Raw genomic sequence first — 23,391 nt, 5'->3', positions numbered from 1 at the left:
TGGTGGACTTTGGCTTTGCCTTGATCACCCTGCTTTTAGCAAACAGGCCTACTCCTATAATGTTAACATGCCGGGGGGGGGGGGCAGCCATTGACACCTTGGACCCCCAGGGGTTTTTTTCCTCCCTACTTAGCAGTTTTTGGTTCCTCTCCTCTGTTGTCATCTGGCTTTCTTTCTTTCATTCATTTTTTCTTCCCTTTTCCCTGTTTTTGAATTATTCTGTATAAATGATGTAGGAATATTTGACAACACACTCATGTATAGCGCCTTAGGGTGGCTGAAAGGCACTATATGAAAATGAATTGGACTGAATTGAAATCTCAGGCAAAGGTGAGAGAATCTTTGGACTCTGGTCCATTTTCAAAAATGTATTTAGATTGTTTATGCCAATCACTGGATATTCTTAACTTTCGCTATTGCTAACCTGTTCCTGGTCAGTTTGTAATTCCTAGCCCCTGTATCAAGTAGTCAACAAATCAGTTCTGTCAGCCCATCACCATTAAACAAGTGAGCTCCTTGTATAGTGATCAAACTCAGCTGGTTTACATATACAGATCGTGATGGCATACTGCTGTTAGACCTTTAGGCAATATGGTTTGGTGATTGCTGTCTCAAATTGAAAATCTCATGCTAGCAAGATGACCAAAATTAGCAACCCTGAAAATTGACTTTTGAGTAATTTTATGTGTAATTAGTTCTCCCAACACGAAGGTGGCAATCACCCAGAAATGCATTTTAAAGGGTCCTAATACGCCACTAGTGGGATCGTTCATGCCAGTTAACGCTGTAAGTGTTTTCGAATTGACGCCATTATCCAGCTCATTTGCGTGTTTTTTTATAGCGGTCAAAATATCCCCAAAATGACGAACGGAGATAATTTCATTAGTCGATTAGATTGTTTTGCAATAACAATTAACCTAAACCAAATAATGATAAAATAGCACAGATACTAAATAAAGAAAAATCAGATCCCGTTTCTCACAATACCATGTGTATGTGGCGTGCAATGAATAACTAAAAACTTGCAATAACTGAAGGGGTGGAGACTGTGACTGGAAATGGTCGGGTATTTCTCCGTCGGGTAACTTGGCACTGTATTATTAACTCGTGTTTCCTGGAGTGGAAAAGACGGACAAACATATCGAACACTTTCTACAGAATAAGAAAAGGAAGATATCGGGTTGAAGAGGTGGTATGAACTGGCCGGTTTTAACCATTTTAAAGTTGTTTTCAATTAAGTTGCTAGGTGTCCTTGGTTTTAAAAAGCAAAAAACGACGATTCGAGAAAAGAAGTTCATTATCTAAAAAGAAACTAAGATGATATATGATTACACAGCCTTTACGGAAATTCCAACGCGAGAGAGCATTTAAAACGCGATACTAGTTTAATATGTATTTATTTATTTATTAGACGTAAAAGAAACAAGCATATCTGACTTGCAACCAAGTGCAAAGTATAGTGTCTATATATTGTGTCAGAGCACGCCCACGTTAATTACCACAGAAAATACGGAATAATCTGTCGCAGGTTATACTGAAGTAGATTTAGAGAAATCAATCGCAAAGACGACAGAGATTTGCTTTTCCGCCATGTACAGAAGACTGAAATTTTAAATAGGCCTATCGTTGTTCTGCAAATTTCGTTAGTGACCTATACAAAATTATACCGTCAATAATGTGTTGGAGTGAGAGTTAAAGACTTGCAACAACAAAGTGTTAAATGTTTCCAGAAATGTAAATAAGATAATGTTTGTGTCTCACAACGGAGTGGTAACACAGCGCTGCCAGTGACTTGTTTTTCATCGGCGCTTCCCTTTTGCCCTGATTTCTTCTTTATTTTTGTTTGGTTTCTTTATCGGATTTAGTTTCTGAAGTGCGTGTTTTCTTTCTCTTTCCCGTTTAAAAAGTCGCACCATGTCTGTTTCTGTTACCACCGCTGGAGACCATGTGATCGTGGTTCAGGTCTTCCCCAAAGGAGAGGAACCTGCGAACCTGCAGCCTATAGACTCCAAACCTGAGCATAAACCATCGGTGCAGCCGGAGTCCAAATCGCCCAAGAAGGAGAACCCATACCCAGCTAGTCAACAGAAATCGCTTGGGGTGAGGATCACTAACGTGCCCTGGGGACTTAGCCAAAGTCAGTTCGTTGTTTACCCGGAAGTTAAACTTCCTGATCAATCAGATGAGCAACGATCCTCAGCCAGAGAATGTGAACACTTAATGTAAATAAATTTGGCATTTGGTCTTACCTATGGCCTGTACTACCGTGTTTCCCCGAAAATAAGGCCTAGCATGATTTTTCAGGATGCTCGTAATATAAGCTTATATTATAAGCATAATATAAGCTAGCCCTACTCCAAAAATAAACCCTAGTTATTATCCCATGGATTGTACGGTAACTAGAATGAGATGCGATTGCATATAAACAGTAAATAATATTTATTTAATATTTGAATAAATGTATATACACAGTAGATTTTGTTCATGAATAGATGTACCGTAACATATTGTTTACATGGAAAGATGCGGTTAGAAGATGACACGATGTCTGTATTTGAATAAATGTGGATTTTTGTTTATGAATACCGGTAAATGTACTGTAGTTTGTTGTAGATGTGAAAATAAGACATCCCCTGAAAATTAGCCCTAACGCGTCTTTTTGAGCAAAAATTAATATAAGACCCTGTCTTATTTTCGGGGAAACACGGTGCGAAGCGGGGTTACTGGCTTATCGGGGTAACTTGTCGGATTTAAGGTAGGCCTACCACAGTTTAAATGTACTTAATATTCGTTCTCTTACATTTTGCCCAGACTACCTTAAATCCGACAAGTTACCGCGATAAGCCAGTAACCCCGCTTCGTAGCACAAGCCACAGGTATACACCAAACTTATTTATTTGACAACAATATTTGTCATTTTCATATTTATAAATAGTATTTTCTCAGAAAACGTGAGTCTTGTTTCTTTGAAACTGCCACTTCCTGCCATATCAGCATCCGTCTCTTTCAGGTTATACAAATCATGAGCGGCCTGTTGACGGCAGCCTTGGGTATCATCCTCCTATTCGGCGAAACACCTCTCCTCTTGGCCCCCATGTGGACGGGAGCAGTGGTAAATAGATTTTCGCATGAGACTTTTCAACTATACCTAGTGAGTTTTGTCCTTAAAGGAACATCTTGCTTAATTCATCGATACAGCACCAACTTGTGGTAGACATTGTAGAAAAACAAATCTCTTCAAATCTCTTGGCTCATAGTTGCCATTTTTCCGATTTAAAAAACATCTTGAGAACAAGGTGTCTCTCATTTCTGAGACCTTTGCTTAACGGATTTTCTGATCTGCACTGCCCTGTATCACAATAGATTACGGCAGTGCAGTCATGTGACCTGACGTGAGATGTCAGAGTGTATGATGGGGCTGTATGGTCTCTCTGGGGTCTCCTGTCTCTCCTCACATGCCGTCATTCTTTTCCCATGCAGTACATCATATCGGGAGCCCTCTGTGTCTCCGTGGGGGCGCATAAAGGAAACCATCCCTGTTTGGTGAGCTCTAATTGATTCATTACTCATGTCTTCTTGCACTTACCCCACATGTCAGGTTTGTGCGTGTATGTGTTCTGGATTTACCCTACTGTCCTTCCAGGGGGTGAACGATGCTAGCACCGTGCTGATTCAGTGGGTTGTGTGCTGTCTCTTATCACCTCCAATAGGTTTGAATCCCACCCTGACTCCCCATGTGGGTCTCCTGCCAATTTGCCTCACCCCCTCCCCCACCCCCCAGTTCACAGGCATGCAGTTAGGGTAACTGACATCTATACATCCAGTGATGGAGCGACATCCCATCCAGGGCATATCCCAGGTTTTTGTCGGTGCTGCGTGGCATAGGCTCCAGCCCCCCCCAGTGACCCTGACCAGGAAAAGCAGTTTGAAGGTGGATGGATGGATGGATGGATGGATGTCTTAGTTCTTTGGGTGAATGTCGTAACTTTTGTCTTCAGCTCAAAGGGACCCTGGCAATGAACGTCATCTGTGCCCTGATGGCTATGACTGGTATCGTCATTACCTGCTTAGCCCTGACCATAACAGTCACGTCGGACAGATTCATGTCCAATTTGGATTACAACTCAGATGATTATTCGGCCATGTATTGGGACTACCAGGGCATGAGATGGCGTTTCCAGGTAAGGACCTCTCTGACTGCTGTTATTAAAACCAGCCATGTATGTGGATAGAACTTGGTAAAGGAGGTATCCTGGTGCTTAAGGATTTTGCAGGAAGATCCAGGATTAATAAGGAATTATATAGTATCAGTATAACCAAAAAATGTCACTGAAAAACAATGGCGTAGTATGTTTCTGAAATCGGCATAAAAATGTACATAAAAAACACACCTTAGTTGTTCTGTGACAAAATGTTTGTTGACCAGTGTTATTGAGCTGCATACCTCTGAGTATTTGGATAATTTTCCTTGAAACTATATTTAGATACATTTTCTTTAATGCTTCATTTATCAGTCATTTAATTTGGGCAAAGTATGGATAAGGTGTTAGTTACATTAATGATAAATTTGCTGTGTCAGCTGGACACAGGTGGAACAGTAGCTGATGCTAATGCTACCACACGTGCTAATGCTTCCACCTGCATCAGCTGGAATAGCAGTCTAACCCCCCCCCCCCCCCCCAACCCCCCCATGTCACACAGAACACAAAGTATGGCATTCTAGGAGTGCTCCTGGTTCTGGCTGTCCTTGAGTTCTGCGTGGCCGTCGCCGCCTCTGTCCTCGCCCGCAAGGCCATACGGCTCTCCTCTGGTGGCATGCAGGCAGGTCCTCCGTTGGTGGTGTCATTTTGGGGGGGGCTCGCTTATTTCTGCAAGCTTGGAATGGAATGGATCAGAGAGATTCTCATGGATCCCCACCTGTGTTGGCATGCATGAGGTCGTATGTAAATGCTATTACTGTGGGGTTTTAGGAGATTAGCTGTCTTGAGTCGGTCACCCATTCTCCACTTCCCCTCACATTTTGGTTCCAGAGTGATGTGACAGTGCCCACCGCTGCTAATTTTGTGTTCTCCGGATACAACGACGTTAAGCCACTGCTGAGCGACGTGCCGAGCTGCCCACCACCGGCCTACGATGCCTGAATCACCTCGCCTCAACTAAATCGGGGAAACAAGTCCCTCTGGTGGCGAATCCGTTAAATTACACAGAATTTGCTTCTGCCTTCACTTGGCGTGATACTGTGCTGTCTCTCATTGAAATAACGCAAACATCCCTTTTACTGTCTTATGCTCCTTCTCCTCTAATAGTTATAAATTTCTGGGCTTCCTCTGAAGTGCAGTGTGTTATTTTGTATAATGTTTCAGAATAATTATCATAATCATTTAGGGAGCTATGGGGTTGGGAGATGTACTGCCTTAGTCTTCATTATGGAAATGAAAGCTTTTTGTGCAATATATCTGGTTCTTTCCTTGACTTTTGAGCTTACCAATTAAAAAATATATTGTGGCATGATTCCTGCAATGAGATTCTGTAACAACAAAGTGAATGATTGCAAATATATCTTTGTTGCTTATCCAGTACAGGGGTGCAGGGCAATTAAAATCAATAATGCTTATTAATTAAAATTTCCTTAAAGAAATCTTGTGCCTAGAATGTTATTTTCACAGTTAATTGCATTTACCCCATACTTAGGAATATGGAATAATTCTGCGTATTAGTTTTGACTACAGGATAGCTGTCACCTGAGAGATACAGGAAACAACTTGTAGCCTGGGAGAAGAGTGAGGGGCGGCAGTGTTCCTATAAAGAATGGGGGTAAATAATGGGTCTTCATGAATCCCTTGTTCTTGCAAATGTTTAGATTTTGCTTTGATTCCATGTAGTATTTGATAAAATGATGTATCTAATTGAATACCGGTCAGTTAGATGGCACTAAAAAGTTAGAAACGAACTCCAGTCAGACAGAACAGCAATCGAACCCACAGCGCCGCCACCCGGTATCAATGCAGCCCTTAAACTCTTCAGTGCGGTCGATTTGAGACACCGCGCATGACCAGGCAGGCTTTTAAAAAGAACGATTTTGGGTGTCGTGCTCGGACGGACAGACAAAACGCACCGGCAGCATCAGGCCTGGGTGATTGTCCGGAAAGGTAAGGGGCTCCGAGAGTGAGGGAGACTTTCCCGAAGCCATTACCTCAGTGCTGCCGGATGGAGATGCTGCAGCGCTGCGGTGTCATCGCACCCCACCCTCGCACTGCGCCACTCACAGACTGCCCATTTATATATTTATTAAAACCTGCAGCGACATTACGGTGCGCTTAGCGGACTGACCTTATCTCCGTCCCCCGTTTTAAACGAGAATAGCACCTGATTCCCTATATCAGGGTTATTCAAATCACGGTCCTCGAGGTCCGAGCAGGCGGGGGACATAGAGTCCGAATGGGCCATGTTCTGCGCCTCCATTGTGGGGGCGGCTGACCGGAGCTGTGGCCGTAAGGTGGTCGGTGCCTGTCGCGGCGGCAATCCCCGAACCCGCTGGTGGACACCGATGGTGAGGGATGCCGTCAAGCTGAAGAAGGAGTCCTATCAGGCCTTTTTAGCCTGCAGGACTCCAGAGGCAGCTGACAGGTACCGGCAGGCCAAGCGGGATGCAGTTTCGGCGGTCTCTGAGGCAAAAACTCGGGTTTGGGAGGAGTTTGGTGAGGCCATGGAAAACGACTTCTGGACGGCTTCGAGGAGATACTGGTCCACCATCCGGCAGCTCCGGGCGGAAAAGCAATGCAACATCAACACTGTATGGTGGGGATGGGGCGCTGCTGACCTCAACTCAGGACGTTTTGGGTCGGTGGAAGGAGTACTTCGAAGACCTCCTCAATCCCACCGACACGCCTTCCGATGTGGAAGCAGAGTATGGGGACTTGGATGTGGACTCCCCTATCTCGGGGGCGGAGGTCACTGAGGTGGTTAAAAAGCTCCTCGGTGGCCGAGCCCCGGGGGTGGATGAGATCCGCCCGGAGTTCCTCAAGGCTCTGGATGCTGTGGGGCTGTCCTGGTTGACACGCATCTGCAGCATCGCGTGGACATCGGGGGCAGTGCCTCTGGACTGGCAGACCGGGGTGGTGGTCCCCCTCTTTAAGAAGGGGGACCAGCGGGTGTGCTCCAACTATAGGGGGATCACACTCCTCAGCCTCCCTGATAAGGTCTAATCGGGGGTTCTGGAGACGAGGGTCCGCCGGATTGTCGAACCTCAGATTCAGGAGGAGCAGTGTGGTTTTTGTCCCGGCCGTGGAACAGTGGCCCAGCACTATACTCTCCGCAGGGGTCTGGAGGGTTCATGGGAGTATGCCCAGACAAGTCTACATGTGTTTTGTGGACTTGGAGATGGCATTCGACCGTGTCCCTCGGGGAGTCCTGTGGGGGGTGCTCCGGGAGTACGGGGTACTGGGCTTCCTTTTAAGGGCTGTTCGGTCGCTGTATGACCGGTGCCAGAGTCTGGTCCGCATGGGCGGCAATAAGTTGGACTTGTTTCCGGTGAGGGTTGGACTCTGTCAGGGCTGCCCTTTGTCACCAATTCTGTTCATAGTTTTTATGGACAGAATTTCTAGGCGCAGCCAGGGCATTGAGGGTGTCCGGTTTGGTGACCTCAGGATTAGGTCTCTGCTTTTTGCAGATGATGTGGTCCTGTTGGCCTCATCGGACCGTGACCTTCAGCTCTCGCTGGGACAGTTCGCAACTGAGTGTGAAGCGGCTGGGATGAGAATCAGCACCTCCAAATCCAAGACCATGGTCCTCAGCCGGAAAAGGGTAGAATACTCTCTCCGGGTCGGGGATGGGGTCCTTCCCCAAGTGGAGGAGTTTAAGTATCTCGGGGTCTTGTTCACGAGTGGGGGGACGATGGAGCGGGAGATCGACAGGCGGATCGGTGCGGCGTCCGCAGTGATGCGGGCGCTGCATCGGTCTGTCGTGGTGAAGAAGGAGCTGAGCCAAAAGGCGAAGCTCTCTATTTACCAGTCGATCTACGTTCCTACCCTCACCTATGGTCACGAGCTGTGGGTAGTGACCGAAAGAATGAGATCGCTAGTGCAAGCGGCCGAAATTAGTTTCCTCCACGGGGTGGCTGGGCTCTCCCTTAGAGATAGGGTGAGGAGCTCGGTCATTCGGGAGGGACTCAGAGTAGAGCCGCTGCTCCTCTGCATCGAGAGGAGTCAGATGAGGTGGCTATAGCATCGGATGCCTCTTGGACGCCTCCCTGGTGAGGTGTTCCGGGCATGTGCCACTGGGAGGAGGCCCCGGGGAAGACCCAGGACACGCTGGAGGGACTATGTCTCTCGGCTGGCCTGGGAACGCCTCGGGATTCCCCCAGAGGAGCTGGATGAAGTGGCCGGGGAGAGGGAAGTCTGGGTTTCCCTGCTGAGACTGCTGCCCCCGCGACCCGACCTCGGATAAGCGGGAGATAATGGATGGATGGATGGATGGTAAAATTAACCACTTGTATAATGACGGCACAAACATAAAGATAACCAGACTTAATACTTGTCTTACCTTTTGGTCATTTACACAAAACAGAATGGACTGGCACTCGCAGTTAGCCCCGCAGTTAACTTCTAATATTACTGAACGGAAAATAAAACGGAGACAGCAAATAATTTCGCGCCATGCATGCCCACGTACTACCATGGAAACAATAAACTAATGGCTGCTTCTATGTAATGTTATAACTGTATTAATGAAATCAACTAAATAAGAATCCCAACCACCAAATACTTAACAGTCGGGGGGCTTTTGTACAATTACCTCAATTTAGGTAAAGTATCTGGCAACAATTGGGGGTCCCAACCCATCTGCCTACACAAGACGCATCCTTGTGCGTATGCTGACCACCCCACTGGCCCAGCAGTTGTGCTGGTGGGGCTTTGGCCAGAAGATGGCCTGGAGATGCTGGTCTGCAGAGCAGTCATAGGTACAGTATGTAATGTTCATATGCAATTAGACCGCAAGAAGGGGAACAAAATCAAAGCTTGAATTTAATTGTAAAGGCCAAATTACAGAACATTTTGTGACTAGGAAATACAGTATACAAGTTTTGTGTTTCAGATTACACTAGAAAATGAAGGCATGATAGTATTTCATAAAGACAAATCAACCTAGCAAGTTAATTTAACTTCTAACTTGATCTTAAGTTCTGTTCCAAAGCTAGTTTAAAGGCTCCACCTGTGACTCAACTAGACTAGACCTTTTGCAACTGACATTTTAGCTTACCGTAAAGCCCTTTTCGTCCAAAATGTTCCAAGAACTATGGAACCAGATGATCTAAACTCAGGAACTAAACTAGGAGCATTCCTGTCTCTGGAATCTCAAGAAGTAGATTAGGCAAATTACAAAAACAAAAAGTTTTTACAAATGAGGAAAAACACTGACTCACCATGTTATTTACAAATGATTTCACTCATTCACTCACTGTGATCTCTCAGGGCTGTGCTCTAGCTCAATCAACTGCAGCTCCCTCTCTCTCTCTCAACAACAAAGCCCTGGGAAACTACCTGACAACAGGGAAAACACAAGTATATACTTTGCACTTGGACAACCTCTTTTTTGTTTTTTACATTAGCATTTCAGTTGTTATTTTTTTCTCTATAAGATGCTGTGACAAAAAGTAGCCAGGCCACAGCCTCAGAGACGGAATCTGCAGTTAAAACATGGCTGCGGAATGCTAGAAGCCGGGATGGGGGAAAGAGCAGAAGGACACTGAGGGGTTGATTTAATATTGATTATTTATGTATGTAATACTATGTGCTCATTGTTCTGTTTATTAAAAAAATATATTTAGTACTCAGTCCACATACTCAGTTTTGTATTCAATTTTCAATGCTTTCTTCATTTTTTTCTTTTAACCTGTCTGTGAACAGATGTAAGTGTTTGAAGCATATTACTTGTAGTTCATTACTGCTACTTTCAATAAGTGTGAATATTCTGCATACGCATTAATAATAATGTTGTGGTATACTGGCAGTATAGGACCAAACTAATTTTATTTGTTAAAGACCCACTGTCAGCTTCGGAGGTGAACGCGAGCACGGAAGCAGGCGAACGAAGCCAAAAGGTCCGGTGAAGGGTTTATTGACGGCAAAAGGACAGGTGCAGACAACGACGGACCATACAACGATGACAGATCTGGGGAAACAGACTGAGACTCGGACTAAATACACAGGACTAGGCAACAGATAACGAGCTACAGGTGGGAACAATTAGGGCGAAACAGGAGGTAATGAGGTGGGCGTGGCACACATCGGGAGCGGACGGAGCGGGGCGTGACATAACCCCCCCCCAAAGGCGCGCCCACCGGGCGCGCCCGAGAGGAGGCGACGGACGGGACGAGGGAACAGGACCTGAAAGACAAAACAGAACGTCAACCAAACCCAGGGAACAGGACGGAGACGCAAAACACGAACAGGGACGAAAAGAAGGACAAGACCTGACAGAGGACAGGGAAGGCGGAGAGACAGACCCAGAAGGGAGACACAGGGGGAACACCCACAGGCGACACGAAAGGGCCAGGGGTGCCAAAAGGAGGAACAAAGGGACCAGAGGGAGAGACAGGCGGGACGAACGGAAAGGGAGGAGGAACAAGGGGAGCACGAAAAGGCCCAGGCGGGCGACGGGCAGCGGCCGGAGGGGCCGCAGGGGAGAGGGAGAAGGGAGCAGGAGGGGACCACCCAGGGACCAAGGGGACGGGACGAGGGAGTGACGGAGGGGACCAGGAGGGAGCAGGAGGGAACACCAGGGAAGGCAGGCAGGAGGGGGAAGCCGCGGCAGGCGGAGGCGCAGCCGAAGCCGGCGAAGGCGCCGTCCGACGCCAAGCCGGAGCAGGGGGGCCCGGAGGCGGCCGACCGGGAGCCGGAGGCGGGACCGAGGACCGGCACCCAGGGACCAGGGGGGGACCCGGCGGCGACCGCCGACCCCGAGGCGCAGGACCCGCAGGCAGCCACCGAGCCACAGCTAGGGGCCGAACGGGCGAGCCAGGGGGCATGGCGGGCGGGACCCAGGCCCGACGCCTGTGTCCCCGTCCCTTACGGGACACCGACAGGCGGGGTCCTGGGCGGTGTCGGTCTGGCCGGGGTAAGGGAGAAGGAGTCAGGAGGGAGGTCGAGTCTGGGCCAACAAGTGTCAAGGCCTCAACAGGCGGGGCAGCCAGAGCCGCGGGCGTGGCCGCAGGCGGGGCAGCCAGAGCCGCGGGCGTGGCCGGCTGGACAGGCGAGACGAGCAAGTCAGGTGAGACGGGCTCGGGCGTGCGGCCCGCAGGGGGCGCCTCCGTGAGCGCCACCAGCACGCGGGCAACAGGGGGCATAACCGTGGCAACCTTAGGCTGTGCAGGTGCCGGCAGGACAGACAGTTCAGGTGCCGGCAGGACAGGCAGTTCAGGTGCCGGCAGGACAGGCAGTTCAGGTGCCGGCAGGATGGGCGCTTCAGGTGCCGGCAGGACAGGCAGTTCAGGTGCCGGCAGGATGGGCGCTGCCCTCCCGCGGCCAGCAGGGGGCGCCGTCGCGGGGCAGAACCCCCCCCCAAAGGCGCGCACTCCGGGCGCGCCAGAGAGGGACGCCTCGGCGGGCGCCGTCTCCACGCGGCCAACAGGGGGCGTCTCGGCAGGCGCAGCCTCCACGCGGCCAGCAGGGGGCGCCTCGGCGGGCGCCACCAGCACGCGGCCAGCAGGGGGCGCCTCGGCGGGCGCAGCCTCCATGCGGCCAGCCACCGGGACTGCAGGTAAGCCAGGCAGGACAGGCGGGTCAAATGGGACAGACGGGTCAGGCAGGACAGGCGGTGCCGCTAACAAAGCGGCGGAAGCTGCAGCAGGCGGTGCCGCAGGCAGAGCGGCGGCAGCTGCAGCTGCAGCAGGGAAGACAGGCAGGACGGGCGGTGCCGCTGACGAAGCGGCGGTAGCTGCAGCAGGCGGTGCCGCAGGCAGAGCGGCGGCAGCTGCAGCAGGGAAGACAGGCAGGACTGGCAGGTCGGGCGGTGCTGCTGTCCTCGCGGCGGCTGCAGCAGGCGGGGCTGCAGGCAGCGCAGCCGCGGGCAGATCCGGAGCAGCGGCAGGCAGCGCAGCCGCGGGCAGATCCGGAGCGGCGGCAGCAGGCAGCGCAGCCACAGGCAGAACGGCGGCGGCAGCAGGCAGCGCAGCCGCAGGCGGATCGGCGGAGGCAGCAGGCAGGAAAGGCAGTGCTGCTGGCCGATCGGCGGAAGCTGCAGCAGGCGGTGCCGCAGGCAGAGCGGCGGCAGCTGCAGCAGGCGGTGCCGCGGGCAGAGCGGCGGCATCAACAGCCGGCAGGTCCGGATCGAACCGGTCCGGTGCAGGAAGGAGGGGTGCTGAGCGCGTATGCGCCCTCCCTTTTCGCGCTTTAGGGACCCGGGGACTGGCGTCTCTGACAGCGCTGTTCCATCTCCCAGGACAGCGCTCTGGCCAGGCATCCCCAGTCTCCAAAGGAGGCAGGTCCTCCGCGTCTTGGGGCCCACCTATCACCCAGGCGTCCTCCAAGGCGGGGAGAAGGGAGCACGCCCCCAAGAAGAGAGTTGGGGCGGCTTCTTCCGCCTTTCCCCTTCGCTTCTTCTTTCTCCTTCCGGATCCGGCAGGCGGCAGCGGGGTCGCAGCAGCGGGTGGTGAGCTGTACACCAGCCCGCTGTCGTGTTCCACCTGCCTCAGCATGGCTGCAGCCGCTACCTCCCGAAGCTGCTGGAGGTTGTCGCGCACCACGTCCGCTTGGTGCGCGTCGCCGGGTACAGGCATCCCCTCCAGGATATCCCGGCTTTGGTGAGCTAACCGGCGAGCTGCGGGATCCTCCCGGATCTCGGGCTGGGTCAGCCAGTGTAGGACCTCGTCGACCAAGCCGAGGTACTCTTCCTCGGCTAGGGGGGATCCTTTCTTCCGGAGATCTGTCATTCTGTCAGCTTCGGAGGTGAACGCGAGCACGGAAGCAGGCGAACGAAGCCAAAAGGTCCGGTGAAGGGTTTATTGACGGCAAAAGGACAGGTGCAGACAACGACGGACCATACAACGATGACAGATCTGGGGAAACAGACTGAGACTCGGACTAAATACACAGGACTAGGCAACAGATAACGAGCTACAGGTGGGAACAATTAGGGCAGGGGTGCCCAAACATTTTCCCTTAGTGGGCCAAAATGAAAATCTATCGGAGGACCGCGGGCCAAATGTAATATTTTACACAAAATACAAACACTAATAGTAAAGTAAAGTACTTTTATTTATCAAACAGTTATCTAACCTTCCTTTCTGTGTAAATAACATTAAACAAAATATGACAAATAAGTCCTATATACAGTAGGCATTTAGAGCACGTCTAAACTTTTGTAATCACATGTAGTGCAAAATGTCAAAGAGTGCATGTCCAACAGCAACACAACAACAGTAGCAACAATATAATTGCACCACTAGTGAGAAACATGAAGCTGTTCTTTGGCGTTTATCAGCCTATCAATATTAGGTTGCAGCTGACTCACTGAGAGGCTGAGGATGTCCTGTAGGTGTGGGTCAGTCTGAGTGCTTCTGAGCCTGAACTTGTTAAGGTTCATTACACTAAAAGTCTGTTCACAGATGTAAGTGCTGCCAAACAAAGTGCGGCAGCAAAGACTCATGGGACTTTTTGTAAATTGTTAAAATATGACTATTTATGAAGTGTGGAAATGTACATATGTGCACAGATATACTCTACATTACCCTTATAGTTGCTTGTATTTCAATTTTAGTCTTAGATATTTCAAATGTAATCAAAGCACCATGAGTGAGGACTGTATAATATACAGTCGAACCCACTTATCTCGACCTTGGCCAACTCGCCAACCCTAGTAAATCGACGTTTTTGAAATGGAACCGCCAAATTCCCTTATTGCAATAGTATTTCTCATCGGTTATGTCGATTCTTTTATGTCGCCGAGCCCTAATATCTCGAGCACGAAAGAGGGCCAAAATCGCCACTTAACATCGGTTATCTCGATCCCCGTGACTAATCGCCGGCTTTTTAAAATGTATCACAAGTGCTAAACAGCGCGTATTCAAATCGCATTCGCATGGTAATTCGCTGAACAACGCAGGTGAAACGCGATCTAGGTAAATCCCCATCAAAACCAAAGCCAAGCATATCTGCATGCGGCAATGACAACGAAGATGAAGAAGATGCGGACGAAGATTTGGAACCAATTCCCTCTGCCGGTGAGGTGATACAAATGCTACAAAAAATTTGACAGTATGGTTCTTTTGTAGGGGATGGACTGTTTTAGACAGCATAAATAATATCGAAGCATTTGTTTTCAAGCAGATTGTTAAAGGCAAAAAGCAACAAAGCATTTTAGACTTTGTAAAGAAACCATATTAACTGCGTGTATGATACATTTCAGAGCTGTCAGAGCGAAATGACTTGTGAATGTAATTTTGACACTGCAGATTTGCTTTTTGTAACAACGGACTACACCCCGCAGGTTTTTTTGTGAGCGATCTTTGTGTTTGCAATGTTGGATAATATAATTAAAGGTTTGTATCGAGAATCGACGGTGGTTTTTATTGTATACTGGTAAATCTCCGCTTTTAGTTGGTGCACATATGCCTTTTGTTGTTAGCCGACATGCATGTGCATTTTTATAGCATGCCGATCGCGTCATCAAACAAATCACGGCAACGCCAAAAACCCGTGCATGTACATTCTAATTTATTTTAGATATTCATTGGCGGGCCAATCTAAATAGTACGGCGGGCCAACCTTGGCCCGCGGGCCCCACTTTGGGCACCCCTGAATTAGGGCGAAACAGGAGGTAATGAGGTGGGCGTGGCACACATCGGGAGCGGACGGAGCGGGGCGTGACACCCACAGACCATGCCCACGGGGACACTGGAGCACTGTGGCTTCACAGCTTTCTTCCCTCCCAATGTCCCCCCAGTAGGCTCAAAGTATGCCCACAATTTGCCCAATGTGCCCACAGTACACCCCACAGTGTGCCCAGAGGGGAGCATCCAGCAGGGCAAAAAATGCAGGGCACGTATGTGTAGGCCAGCCCAACGTGTGGGCATACTGTGGGCCCACTCTGCTTAGTCTGGGCAGCCCACACGTGCCCCGCATTTCACGCCGGTAATGGGACCCACAGCGGACTGCCCGCAGTGACCCCACACGGCCCCCAAAGTGGGATCGTTCATGCCTGTTAACGCTGTAATGCAGTGTTTTCGCATTAGCGCCGTTATCCAGCTCATTTCCGTGTTTTATAGCAGTCAAAATATGCTATAACTAAATACTTGCAATAACTGAAGGGGTGGAGACTGTGACTGGAAATGATCGGGTATTTCTCTGTTAGATGACTCGCGTTCGCTGCAGTGGGAAAGACGGACAAACTTATCGAAAACTTTCTGCAGAATAGGAAAAGGAAGACGTCGGGTTGAAGAGGTGGTATGAACTGGCTGTTTTTAACCATTTTAAAGTTGTTTCCAAAGTTGCTAGGTATCCTAGGTTTTAAAAGGCAAAAAACGCAGATTCAAGAAAAGAGGTTCATTATCTAAAAAGAAACCAAGATGATATGATTACACAACCTTTACGGAAATTCCAACGCGAAAGGGCGTTTAAAACGCGAAACTAGCTTAACATGTATTTATTTATTTATTAGACGTAAGTAAGTGAAGTATGACACAAGAAACAAGCATATCTGACTTACAACCAAATGCAAAGTAGTATCTATACAGTATATTGTGTCAGAGAACGCCCACGTTAATTATATACTACAGAAAATACGGAATAATCTGTCGCTGGTTATACTGAGGTAGATTTCAGAAATCAATCGCAAAGACGACAGATTTGCTTTTCCGTCATGTACAGAAGACTGAGATTTTAAATATCGTTGTTCTGCAAATTTCGTTAGTGACTTATACAAAATTATACCGTCAATAATGTGTTGGAGTGAGAGTTAAAGACTTGCAACAACAAAGTGTTAAATGTTTCCAGAAATGTAAATAAGATAATGTTTGTGTCTCACAACACGGAGTGGTAAAACAGCGCTGCCAGTGACTTGTTTCTCATCGGCGCTTCCCTTTTGCCCTGATTTCTTCTTTATTTTTGTTTGGTTTCTTTATCGGATTTAGTTTCTGAAGTGCGTGTTTTCTTTCTCTTTCCCGTTTAAAAAGTCGCACCATGTCTGTTTCTGTTACCACCGCTGGAGACCATGTGATCGTGGTTCAGGGGGGTATTCCAGAAAGCTTGGTTAACTTACCATTTGGTAAATCTTAACCTCTGGGTTGATATACCCCAAACCCGCATACCATGAGTATGTCGGTTCCAAAACACCTGAGAAGAGTAAGTTCAATCAACCTCCTATTGCTTACCCAGAGTTAATGCGCGTGCACCGTGCATACATAAAGACGTTTTCAATTGATCGCCGATTTCACGAGTCAGAATGGAAAATCAAAGTGAAAAAAAGAGAGCGTCATATTTCACAGAGGCGGAGTTGGAAGTGTTAATGCACGCATATGAAGAATTCAAGCCGATAATACTGAAAAAAGCAATACGGCTGCATCGGCTAAAGAAAGAGAGTTGGCTTGGCAAAAAATAACGGACAGAGTAAATGCGTGAGTGTATTAAATTGCAAATTTGACATCGCCTCCCCTTTTATTATAATGTAAAATAATTAAGCACCCCTTCCGCATCCTTTTCACTGTTAAATCACTATGAAAGCATTTGCTTTTCCTGCCATTCATTTCTTTAGGTTAAAATAACAATGTGTATTGACTAGGAATATATGGTTTCTTATTTAATAAGGTGTAATCCTTCTGGAGCCAGAAGAACTTTGAGCCAAGTCAAAATGAAACACAAAAAAATTCTGCAAAAAGGTAATATTTGATTACACGATCACTGAAATATTAATTAAACACGATTTAGTATATTCTTTCTGTCATGTAGCTAATAGAAAGAAGGCTGAAGCCCGTCTAACTGGCGGGGGCCCACCACCACCTCCCCTCACCCCATCTGAGGAGCTGGCTCTGTCCCTTAATAAAGGGCGACCAGTGGTTGCTGGCATTCCAGGGGGCACTTCATCACACACACCATGCACCACAAGTGACATTGTGAAATGTAAGTTTACCACTATGATTTCTTTTCATTATATGAGTTAATAAATTACTATCTGTCACTTAAAGGCTTTTTGAACATGCTTAACGTTTTTATGCAGGCTTACTTTATTTAATTGCATATGATGTATAGGCTACTGTGATCTTAGTTGTATTACTTTGACATGTTTTTTTCCTGCATTATTGGTTTTTCTTTAATATTGAGAATTTTGTGGGTTGTATTTTCTTATAGATACTGATAGAGGGATTGTATTATTGGACCCTAGAGAAAGAACACCGTCTGTCACAGTTGTAAGTGTTTTGTCAGGTACCTTTAGTTGCTTTTAGATATTCTGTTTTTTTTTTCTTTTTACCAGATAATGTATACTTGCATATTTCCACTGAAGGATGAAGATGACGATGAAGAGACCACATCTGCTGTGACAGAAGTGGACCATGCTGGTAGATCCACTGAGGTATGATGCATACCATTATAATGCATGCCCCCTTTTCTCATTAGAGTAACAAACTGTCATTGTCCATTCACAGTACATACCTGGGGATTTACCCACAGATGAAGGTCCTTCAACCTCAATGCGCGATCTAAGCAGTGTAAGATTTTGTGTTAAGTTGTCCATATTTTAATTTTATTGTCTGACAGAATCTCATTTCATTATTTTTGCCTTCCTAGTTGCCAGCAAAGGAGCTGTATAAGGTCCATCTTCAAAAACAAATAAGAAAAAGTGACATGGAGATGGACCTTATACAGCTTCAAATGGAAGAGAAAAGGCTATCCATTAAAAAAGCAAAACTAGAAATTGAATTATTGGAGCATCGCCTTAAGGTGAGAACTTGTGTGAATATTAATCTGTTGCATGTTAAAAGTGGTGTATATAAAGCAATGTAATACATAAAAAAACACATTTTATTTCATTTTACTTTCATTGTTTTTCAGGAAATAAAGAAATGAATTGCACAGCAGACCAGTGCAAACAATTTAATAAAAGTAATTTTGACAAATCCTGTCTCTCAAAAGTCTTCCATCTCTGTGTGCACAAATCTGTAGGGGTTCCTCTGGGTCATCTTCTTCAATACAAGGAGGGTGGCTTTCTCCTCTTATAGTGGCAATGTTGTGAAGCACAACACAAGCCACTATTATGTCGCACGCCCTCTCTGGACTGACCCGGAGCCCACGCAGACACTGAAACCTAGACTTTAGGATCCCTATGGTCATCTCCACCTTGGCCCGTGTTCGGCTGTGAGCCAGGTTAAACCGTGTCTGTGGTCCAGGATCAGGTTCAGGGTAGGGTGTCATTAAGTAGGGCAGACAAGGGTATCCTCTGTCCCCCAGCAAGTAACCATTGTACTGTCCTGTAATGATTCAAGTGTACAATACAAATATAGTACAAAGGAAAAAAAACATTGTATGAAGCAAAACATACCCTGCTGAAATGTCTGGCATAATGATGACTCGCGGAAAATTCTGGCATCATGCACAGATCCTGGCCATTTTGCCTCAACATTAGTAATGATGTGGGTTGCCTCACATATTACCTATAGTTGAAAAGTGGAAAGTAATGAGTTTAATGATGTTAACAAGGCAAAAAATTAAGGACACAAAATCAAGTTCTTACCTGCACATTGATACTATGAATAGATTTCCTATTAACATAGTCTCCCTCATTTATTGAAGGAGCTTTAATAGGAATGTGGGTGCCATCAATGCACCCGATTACATTTGGAAACCCTGAAATAGAAAGTCATACAGTATATGGAAGTATCAAATGTGTGTGTGTGCAGGATGAATACATGTATAGATATAAATAGTATGACTACATATTAAATATGCGTCATAGATTTTACTACAAAGGACAAACCTGCCACTCTGTGGAATTCCTCTTTAATAACCCGCAGAGGTTTATGGCCAGGGAACTGTACAAACGTGTGTAAGAAGCGTTTCAGTGCCAGACATACTGTGCGAACGGCTCTACACACAGTTGCCTTTCCCACATGCTCTGCATCGCCCACATTGTACAAAAAATGCCCTGACGCAAAAAACCGAAGTGCTATGCACAGAATGTTTTCTGTGCTAAGCGCAGACCCGCGGTTTGTGACATTTGCAATATGTGGGTTCAAGAGATGTGTTAAGTAAATTAACGATTCTTTTGAAAACCGATAACGCTCTTTCAAATAATCATTAGGAAATGACAAGACATCAATACGCGGTCTTATAACTCTCTCCCGGCGAAAAAAACCTTGTATAATTTATGCCTCCACGTTCACAGGATCGTCATCAAAAGGGCACGCCATGCTCAGTAACCTTCTGCAACAAACTTACCCTGGAACATAACCTGCTCAGTAGCAGGTTATCTTCAGAGAGTAAGCTGCTATGGTTACGTACATACCCAGAAAGTTAACCTCCGTTTTTGGAACCGAAAGTTGAGGTTATCCACTAACTTACCCTTAAACTTACCCGGGTATGTCACATAACCTGCTTTCTGGAATACCCCCCAGGTCTTTCCCAAAGGAGAGGAACCTGCGAACCTGCAGCCTATAGACTCCAGACCTGAGCATAAACCATCGGTGCAGCCGGAGTCCAAATCGCCCAAGGAGGACAACCCATACCCAGCTAGTCAACAGAAATCGCTTGGGGTGAGGATCACTGACGTGCCCTGGGGACAGCCAAAGTCCAGTTCGTTGTTTAGCCGGAAGTTAAACTTCCTGATCAATCAGATGAGCAACGATCCTCTGCCAGAGAATGTGAACACTTAATGTAGGCCTAAATAAATTTGGCGACGTTTTGGACGTACCTGTGGCCTGTACTACCGTGTTTCCCCGAAAATAAGCCCTAGCATGATTTTTCAGGATGCTCGTAATATAAGCTTATATTATAAGCTAGCATAATATAAGCTAGCCCTACTCCAAAAATAAACCCTAGTTATTATCCCATGGATTGTACGGTAACTAGAATGAGATGCGATTGCATATAAACAGGAAATAATATTTATTCAATATTTGAATAAATGTATATACACAATAGATTTTGTTCATGAATAAATGTACCGTAACATATTGTTTACATGGAAAGATGCGGTTAGAAGATGACACGATGTCTGTATTTGAATAAATGTGGATTTTTGTTTATGAATACCGGTAAATGTACTGTAGTTTGTTGTACATGGGAAAATAAGACATCCCCTGAAAATGAGCCCTAACGCGTCTTTTGGAGCAAAAATTAATATAAGACCCTGTCTTATTTTCGGGGAAACACGGTGCGAAGCGGGGTTACTGGCTTATCGGGGTAACTTGTCGGATTTAAGGTAGGCCTACCACAGTTTAAATGTACTTAATATTCGTTCTCTTACATTTTGCCCAGACTACCTTAAATCCGACAAGTTACCGCGATAAGCCAGTAACCCCGCTTCGTAGTACAGGCCACAGGTATACACCAGACTTATTTATTTGACAACGATATTTGTCATTTTCATATTTATAAATAGTATTTTCTCAGAAGACGTGAGTCTTGTTTTATTTGAAACTGCCACTTCCTGCCATATCAGCATCCGTCTCTTTCAGGTTATACAAATCATGAGCGGCCTGTTGACGGCAGCCTTGGGTATCATCCTCCTATTCGGCGAAACACCTCTCCTCTTGGCCCCCATGTGGACGGGAGCAGTGGTAAATAGATTTATCGCATGAGACTTTTAAACTATACCTAGTGAGTTTTGTCCTTAAAGGAACATCTTGCTTAATTCATCGATACAGCACCAACTTGTGGTAGACATTGTAGAAAAACAAATCTCTTCAAATCTCTTGGCTCATAGTTGCCATTTTTCCGATTTAAATAAGATCTTGAGAACAAGGTGTCTCTCATTTCTGAGACCTTTGCTTAACGGATTTTCTGATCTGCACTGCCCTGTATCACAATAGATTACGGCAGTGCAGTCATGTGACCTGACGTGAGATGTCAGAGTGTATGATGGGGCTGTATGGTCTCTCTGGGGTCTCCTGTCTCTCCTCACATGCCGTCATTCTTTTCCCATGCAGTACATCATATCGGGAGCCCTCTGTGTCTCCGTGGGGGCGCATAAAGGAAACCGTCCCTGTTTGGTGAGCTCTAATTGATTCATTACTCATGTCTTCTTGCACTTACCCCACATGTCAGGTTTGTGCGTGTGTGTGTTCTGGATTTACCCTACTGTCCTTCCAGGGGGTGAACGATGCTAGCACCGTGCTGATTCAGTGGGTTGTGTGCTGTCTCCTATCACCTCCAATAGGTTTGAATCCCACCCTGACTCCCCATGTGGGTCTCCTGCCAATTTGCCTCACCCCCTCCCCCACCCCCCAGTTCACAGGCATGCAGTTAGGGTAACTGACATCTATACATCCAGTGATGGAGCGACATCCCATCCAGGGCATATCCCAGGTTTTTGTCGGTGCTGCGTGGCATAGGCTCCAGCCCCCCCCAGTGACCCTGACCAGGAAAAGCAGTTTGAAGGTGGATGGATGGATGGATGGATGGATGTCTTAGTTCTTTGGGTGAATGTCGTAACTTTTGTCTTCAGCTCAAAGGGACCCTGGCAATGAACGTCATCTGTGCCCTGATGGCTATGACTGGTATCGTCATTACCTGCTTAGCCCTGACCATAACAGTCACGTCGGACAGATTCATGTCCGATTTGGATTACAACTCAGATGATTATTCGGCCATGTATTGGGACTACCAGGGCATGAGATGGCGTTTCCAGGTAAGGACCTCTCTGACTGCTGTTATTAAAACCAGCCATGTATGTGGATAGAACTTGGTAAAGGAGGTATCCTGGTGCTTAAGGATTTTGCAGGAAGATCCAGGATTAATAAGGAATTATATAGTATCAGTATAACCAAAAAATGTCACTGAAAAACAATGGCGGAGTATGTTTCTGAAATCGGCATAAAAATGTACATAAAAAACACACCTTAGTTGTTCTGTGACAAAATGTTTGTTGACCAGTGTTATTGAGCTGCATACCTCTGTGAGTATTTGGATAATTTTCCTTGAAACTATATTTAGATACATTTTCTTTAATGCTTCATTTATCAGTCATTTAATTTGGGCAAAGTATGGATAAGGTGTTAGTTACATTAATGATAAATTTGCTGTGTCAGCTGGACACAGGAGGAACAGTAGCTGATGCTAATGCTACCACACGTGCTAATGCTTCCACCTGCATCAGCTGGAATAGCAGTCTAACCCCCCCCCCCCCCAACCCCCCCATGTCACACAGAACGCAAAGTATGGCATTCTAGGAGTGCTCCTGGTTCTGGCTGTCCTCGAGTTCTGCGTGGCCGTCGCCGCCTCTGTCCTCGCCCGCAAGGCCATACGGCTCTCCTCTGGTGGCATGCAGGCAGGTCCTCCGTTGGTGGTGTCATTTTGGGGGGGGGGGGGGGGGGCTCACTTATTTCTGCAAGCTTGGAATGGAATGGATCAGAGAGATTCTCATGGATCCCCACCTGTGTTGGCATGCATGAGGTCGTATGTAAATGCTATTACTGTGGGGTTTAAGGAGATTAGGAGATTAGCTGTCTTGAGTTGGTCACCCATTCTCCACTTCCCCTCACATTTTGGTTCCAGAGTGATGTGACAGTGCCCACCGCTGCTAATTTTGTGTTCTCCGGATACAACGACTTTAAGCCACTGCTGAGCGACGTGCCGAGCTGCCCACCACCGGCCTACGATGCCTGAATCACCTCACATCAACTAAATCGGGGAAACGAGTCCCTCTGGTGGTGAATCCGTTAAATTACACAGAATTTGCTTCTGCCTTCACTTGGCGTGATACTGTGCTGTCTCTCATTGAAATAACGCAAACATCCCTTTTACTGTCTTATGCTCCTTCTCCTCTAATAGTTATAAATTTCTGGGCTTCCTCTGAAGTGCAGTGTGTTATTTTGTATAATGTTTCAGAATAATTATCATAATCATTTAGGGAGCTATGGGGTTGGGAGATGTACTGCCTTAGTCTTCATTATGGAAATGAAAGCTTTTTGTGCAATATATCTGGTTCTTTCCTTGACTTTTGAGCTTACCAATTAAAAAATATATTGTGGCATGATTCCTGCAATGAGATTCTGTAACAACAAAATGAATGATTGCAAATATATCTTTGTTGCTTATCCAGTACAGGGGTGCAGGGCAATTAAAATCAATAATGCTTATTAATTAAAATTTCCTTAAAGAAATCTCGTGCCTAGAATGTTATTTTCACAGTTAATTGCATTTACCCGATACTTAAGAATATGGAATAATTCTGAGTATTAGTTTT

At 46.7% G+C, this 23,391-nt stretch overlaps 1 protein-coding gene and 2 long non-coding RNA genes across 11 annotated transcripts; 2 read left to right on the top strand and 1 right to left on the bottom strand.

Annotated features, from left to right (window-relative positions):
- Positions 1-721: 721 nt before the first annotated feature.
- On the top strand, positions 722-23,308 carry LOC111848285 (membrane-spanning 4-domains subfamily A member 15-like). 6 transcript variants are annotated; one of them, XM_072705562.1, is made up of 8 exons: positions 990-1,189; positions 16,169-16,224; positions 19,602-19,738; positions 20,663-20,764; positions 21,134-21,196; positions 21,652-21,834; positions 22,354-22,473; positions 22,701-23,308. In XM_072705562.1, the coding sequence occupies exons 2-8, from the start codon at positions 16,176-16,178 to the stop codon at positions 22,809-22,811; spliced, it is 765 nt and encodes a 254-aa protein (XP_072561663.1). In that variant the 5' UTR covers positions 990-1,189; positions 16,169-16,175; the 3' UTR covers positions 22,812-23,308. The 6 variants fall into 6 exon arrangements, with proteins under 6 accessions (XP_072561662.1, XP_072561663.1, XP_023675937.2 ...); XM_072705563.1 differs by lacking the exon at positions 990-1,189 and adding an exon at positions 15,269-15,440; XM_072705560.1 differs by lacking the exon at positions 990-1,189 and adding an exon at positions 15,273-15,437.
- Positions 16,872-18,106, top strand: LOC140581916 (uncharacterized). Of its 4 annotated transcripts, XR_011984962.1 has the most exons (6): positions 16,872-17,111; positions 17,340-17,398; positions 17,494-17,562; positions 17,636-17,698; positions 17,778-17,930; positions 18,042-18,106. It is a non-coding gene; the product is annotated as an uncharacterized lncRNA (long non-coding RNA). The 4 variants fall into 4 exon arrangements; XR_011984960.1 differs by having other exon boundaries at positions 17,636-17,930; XR_011984959.1 differs by having other exon boundaries at positions 17,494-17,930.
- On the bottom strand, positions 18,069-18,831 carry LOC140581917 (uncharacterized). Its single transcript, XR_011984963.1, has 2 exons — positions 18,721-18,831; positions 18,069-18,640 (listed from the first exon to the last, which is right to left on the bottom strand). It is a non-coding gene; the product is annotated as an uncharacterized lncRNA (long non-coding RNA).
- Positions 23,309-23,391: the final 83 nt, after the last annotated feature.

The sequence above is a fragment of the Paramormyrops kingsleyae genome, chromosome 23 (assembly GCF_048594095.1).
Source record: "Paramormyrops kingsleyae isolate MSU_618 chromosome 23, PKINGS_0.4, whole genome shotgun sequence".
Lineage (NCBI taxonomy): Eukaryota > Metazoa > Chordata > Actinopteri > Osteoglossiformes > Mormyridae > Paramormyrops > Paramormyrops kingsleyae.
The sequence above is the reverse complement of the archived record's forward strand: the minus strand, read 5'-3'. Positions and strand labels throughout refer to the sequence as shown.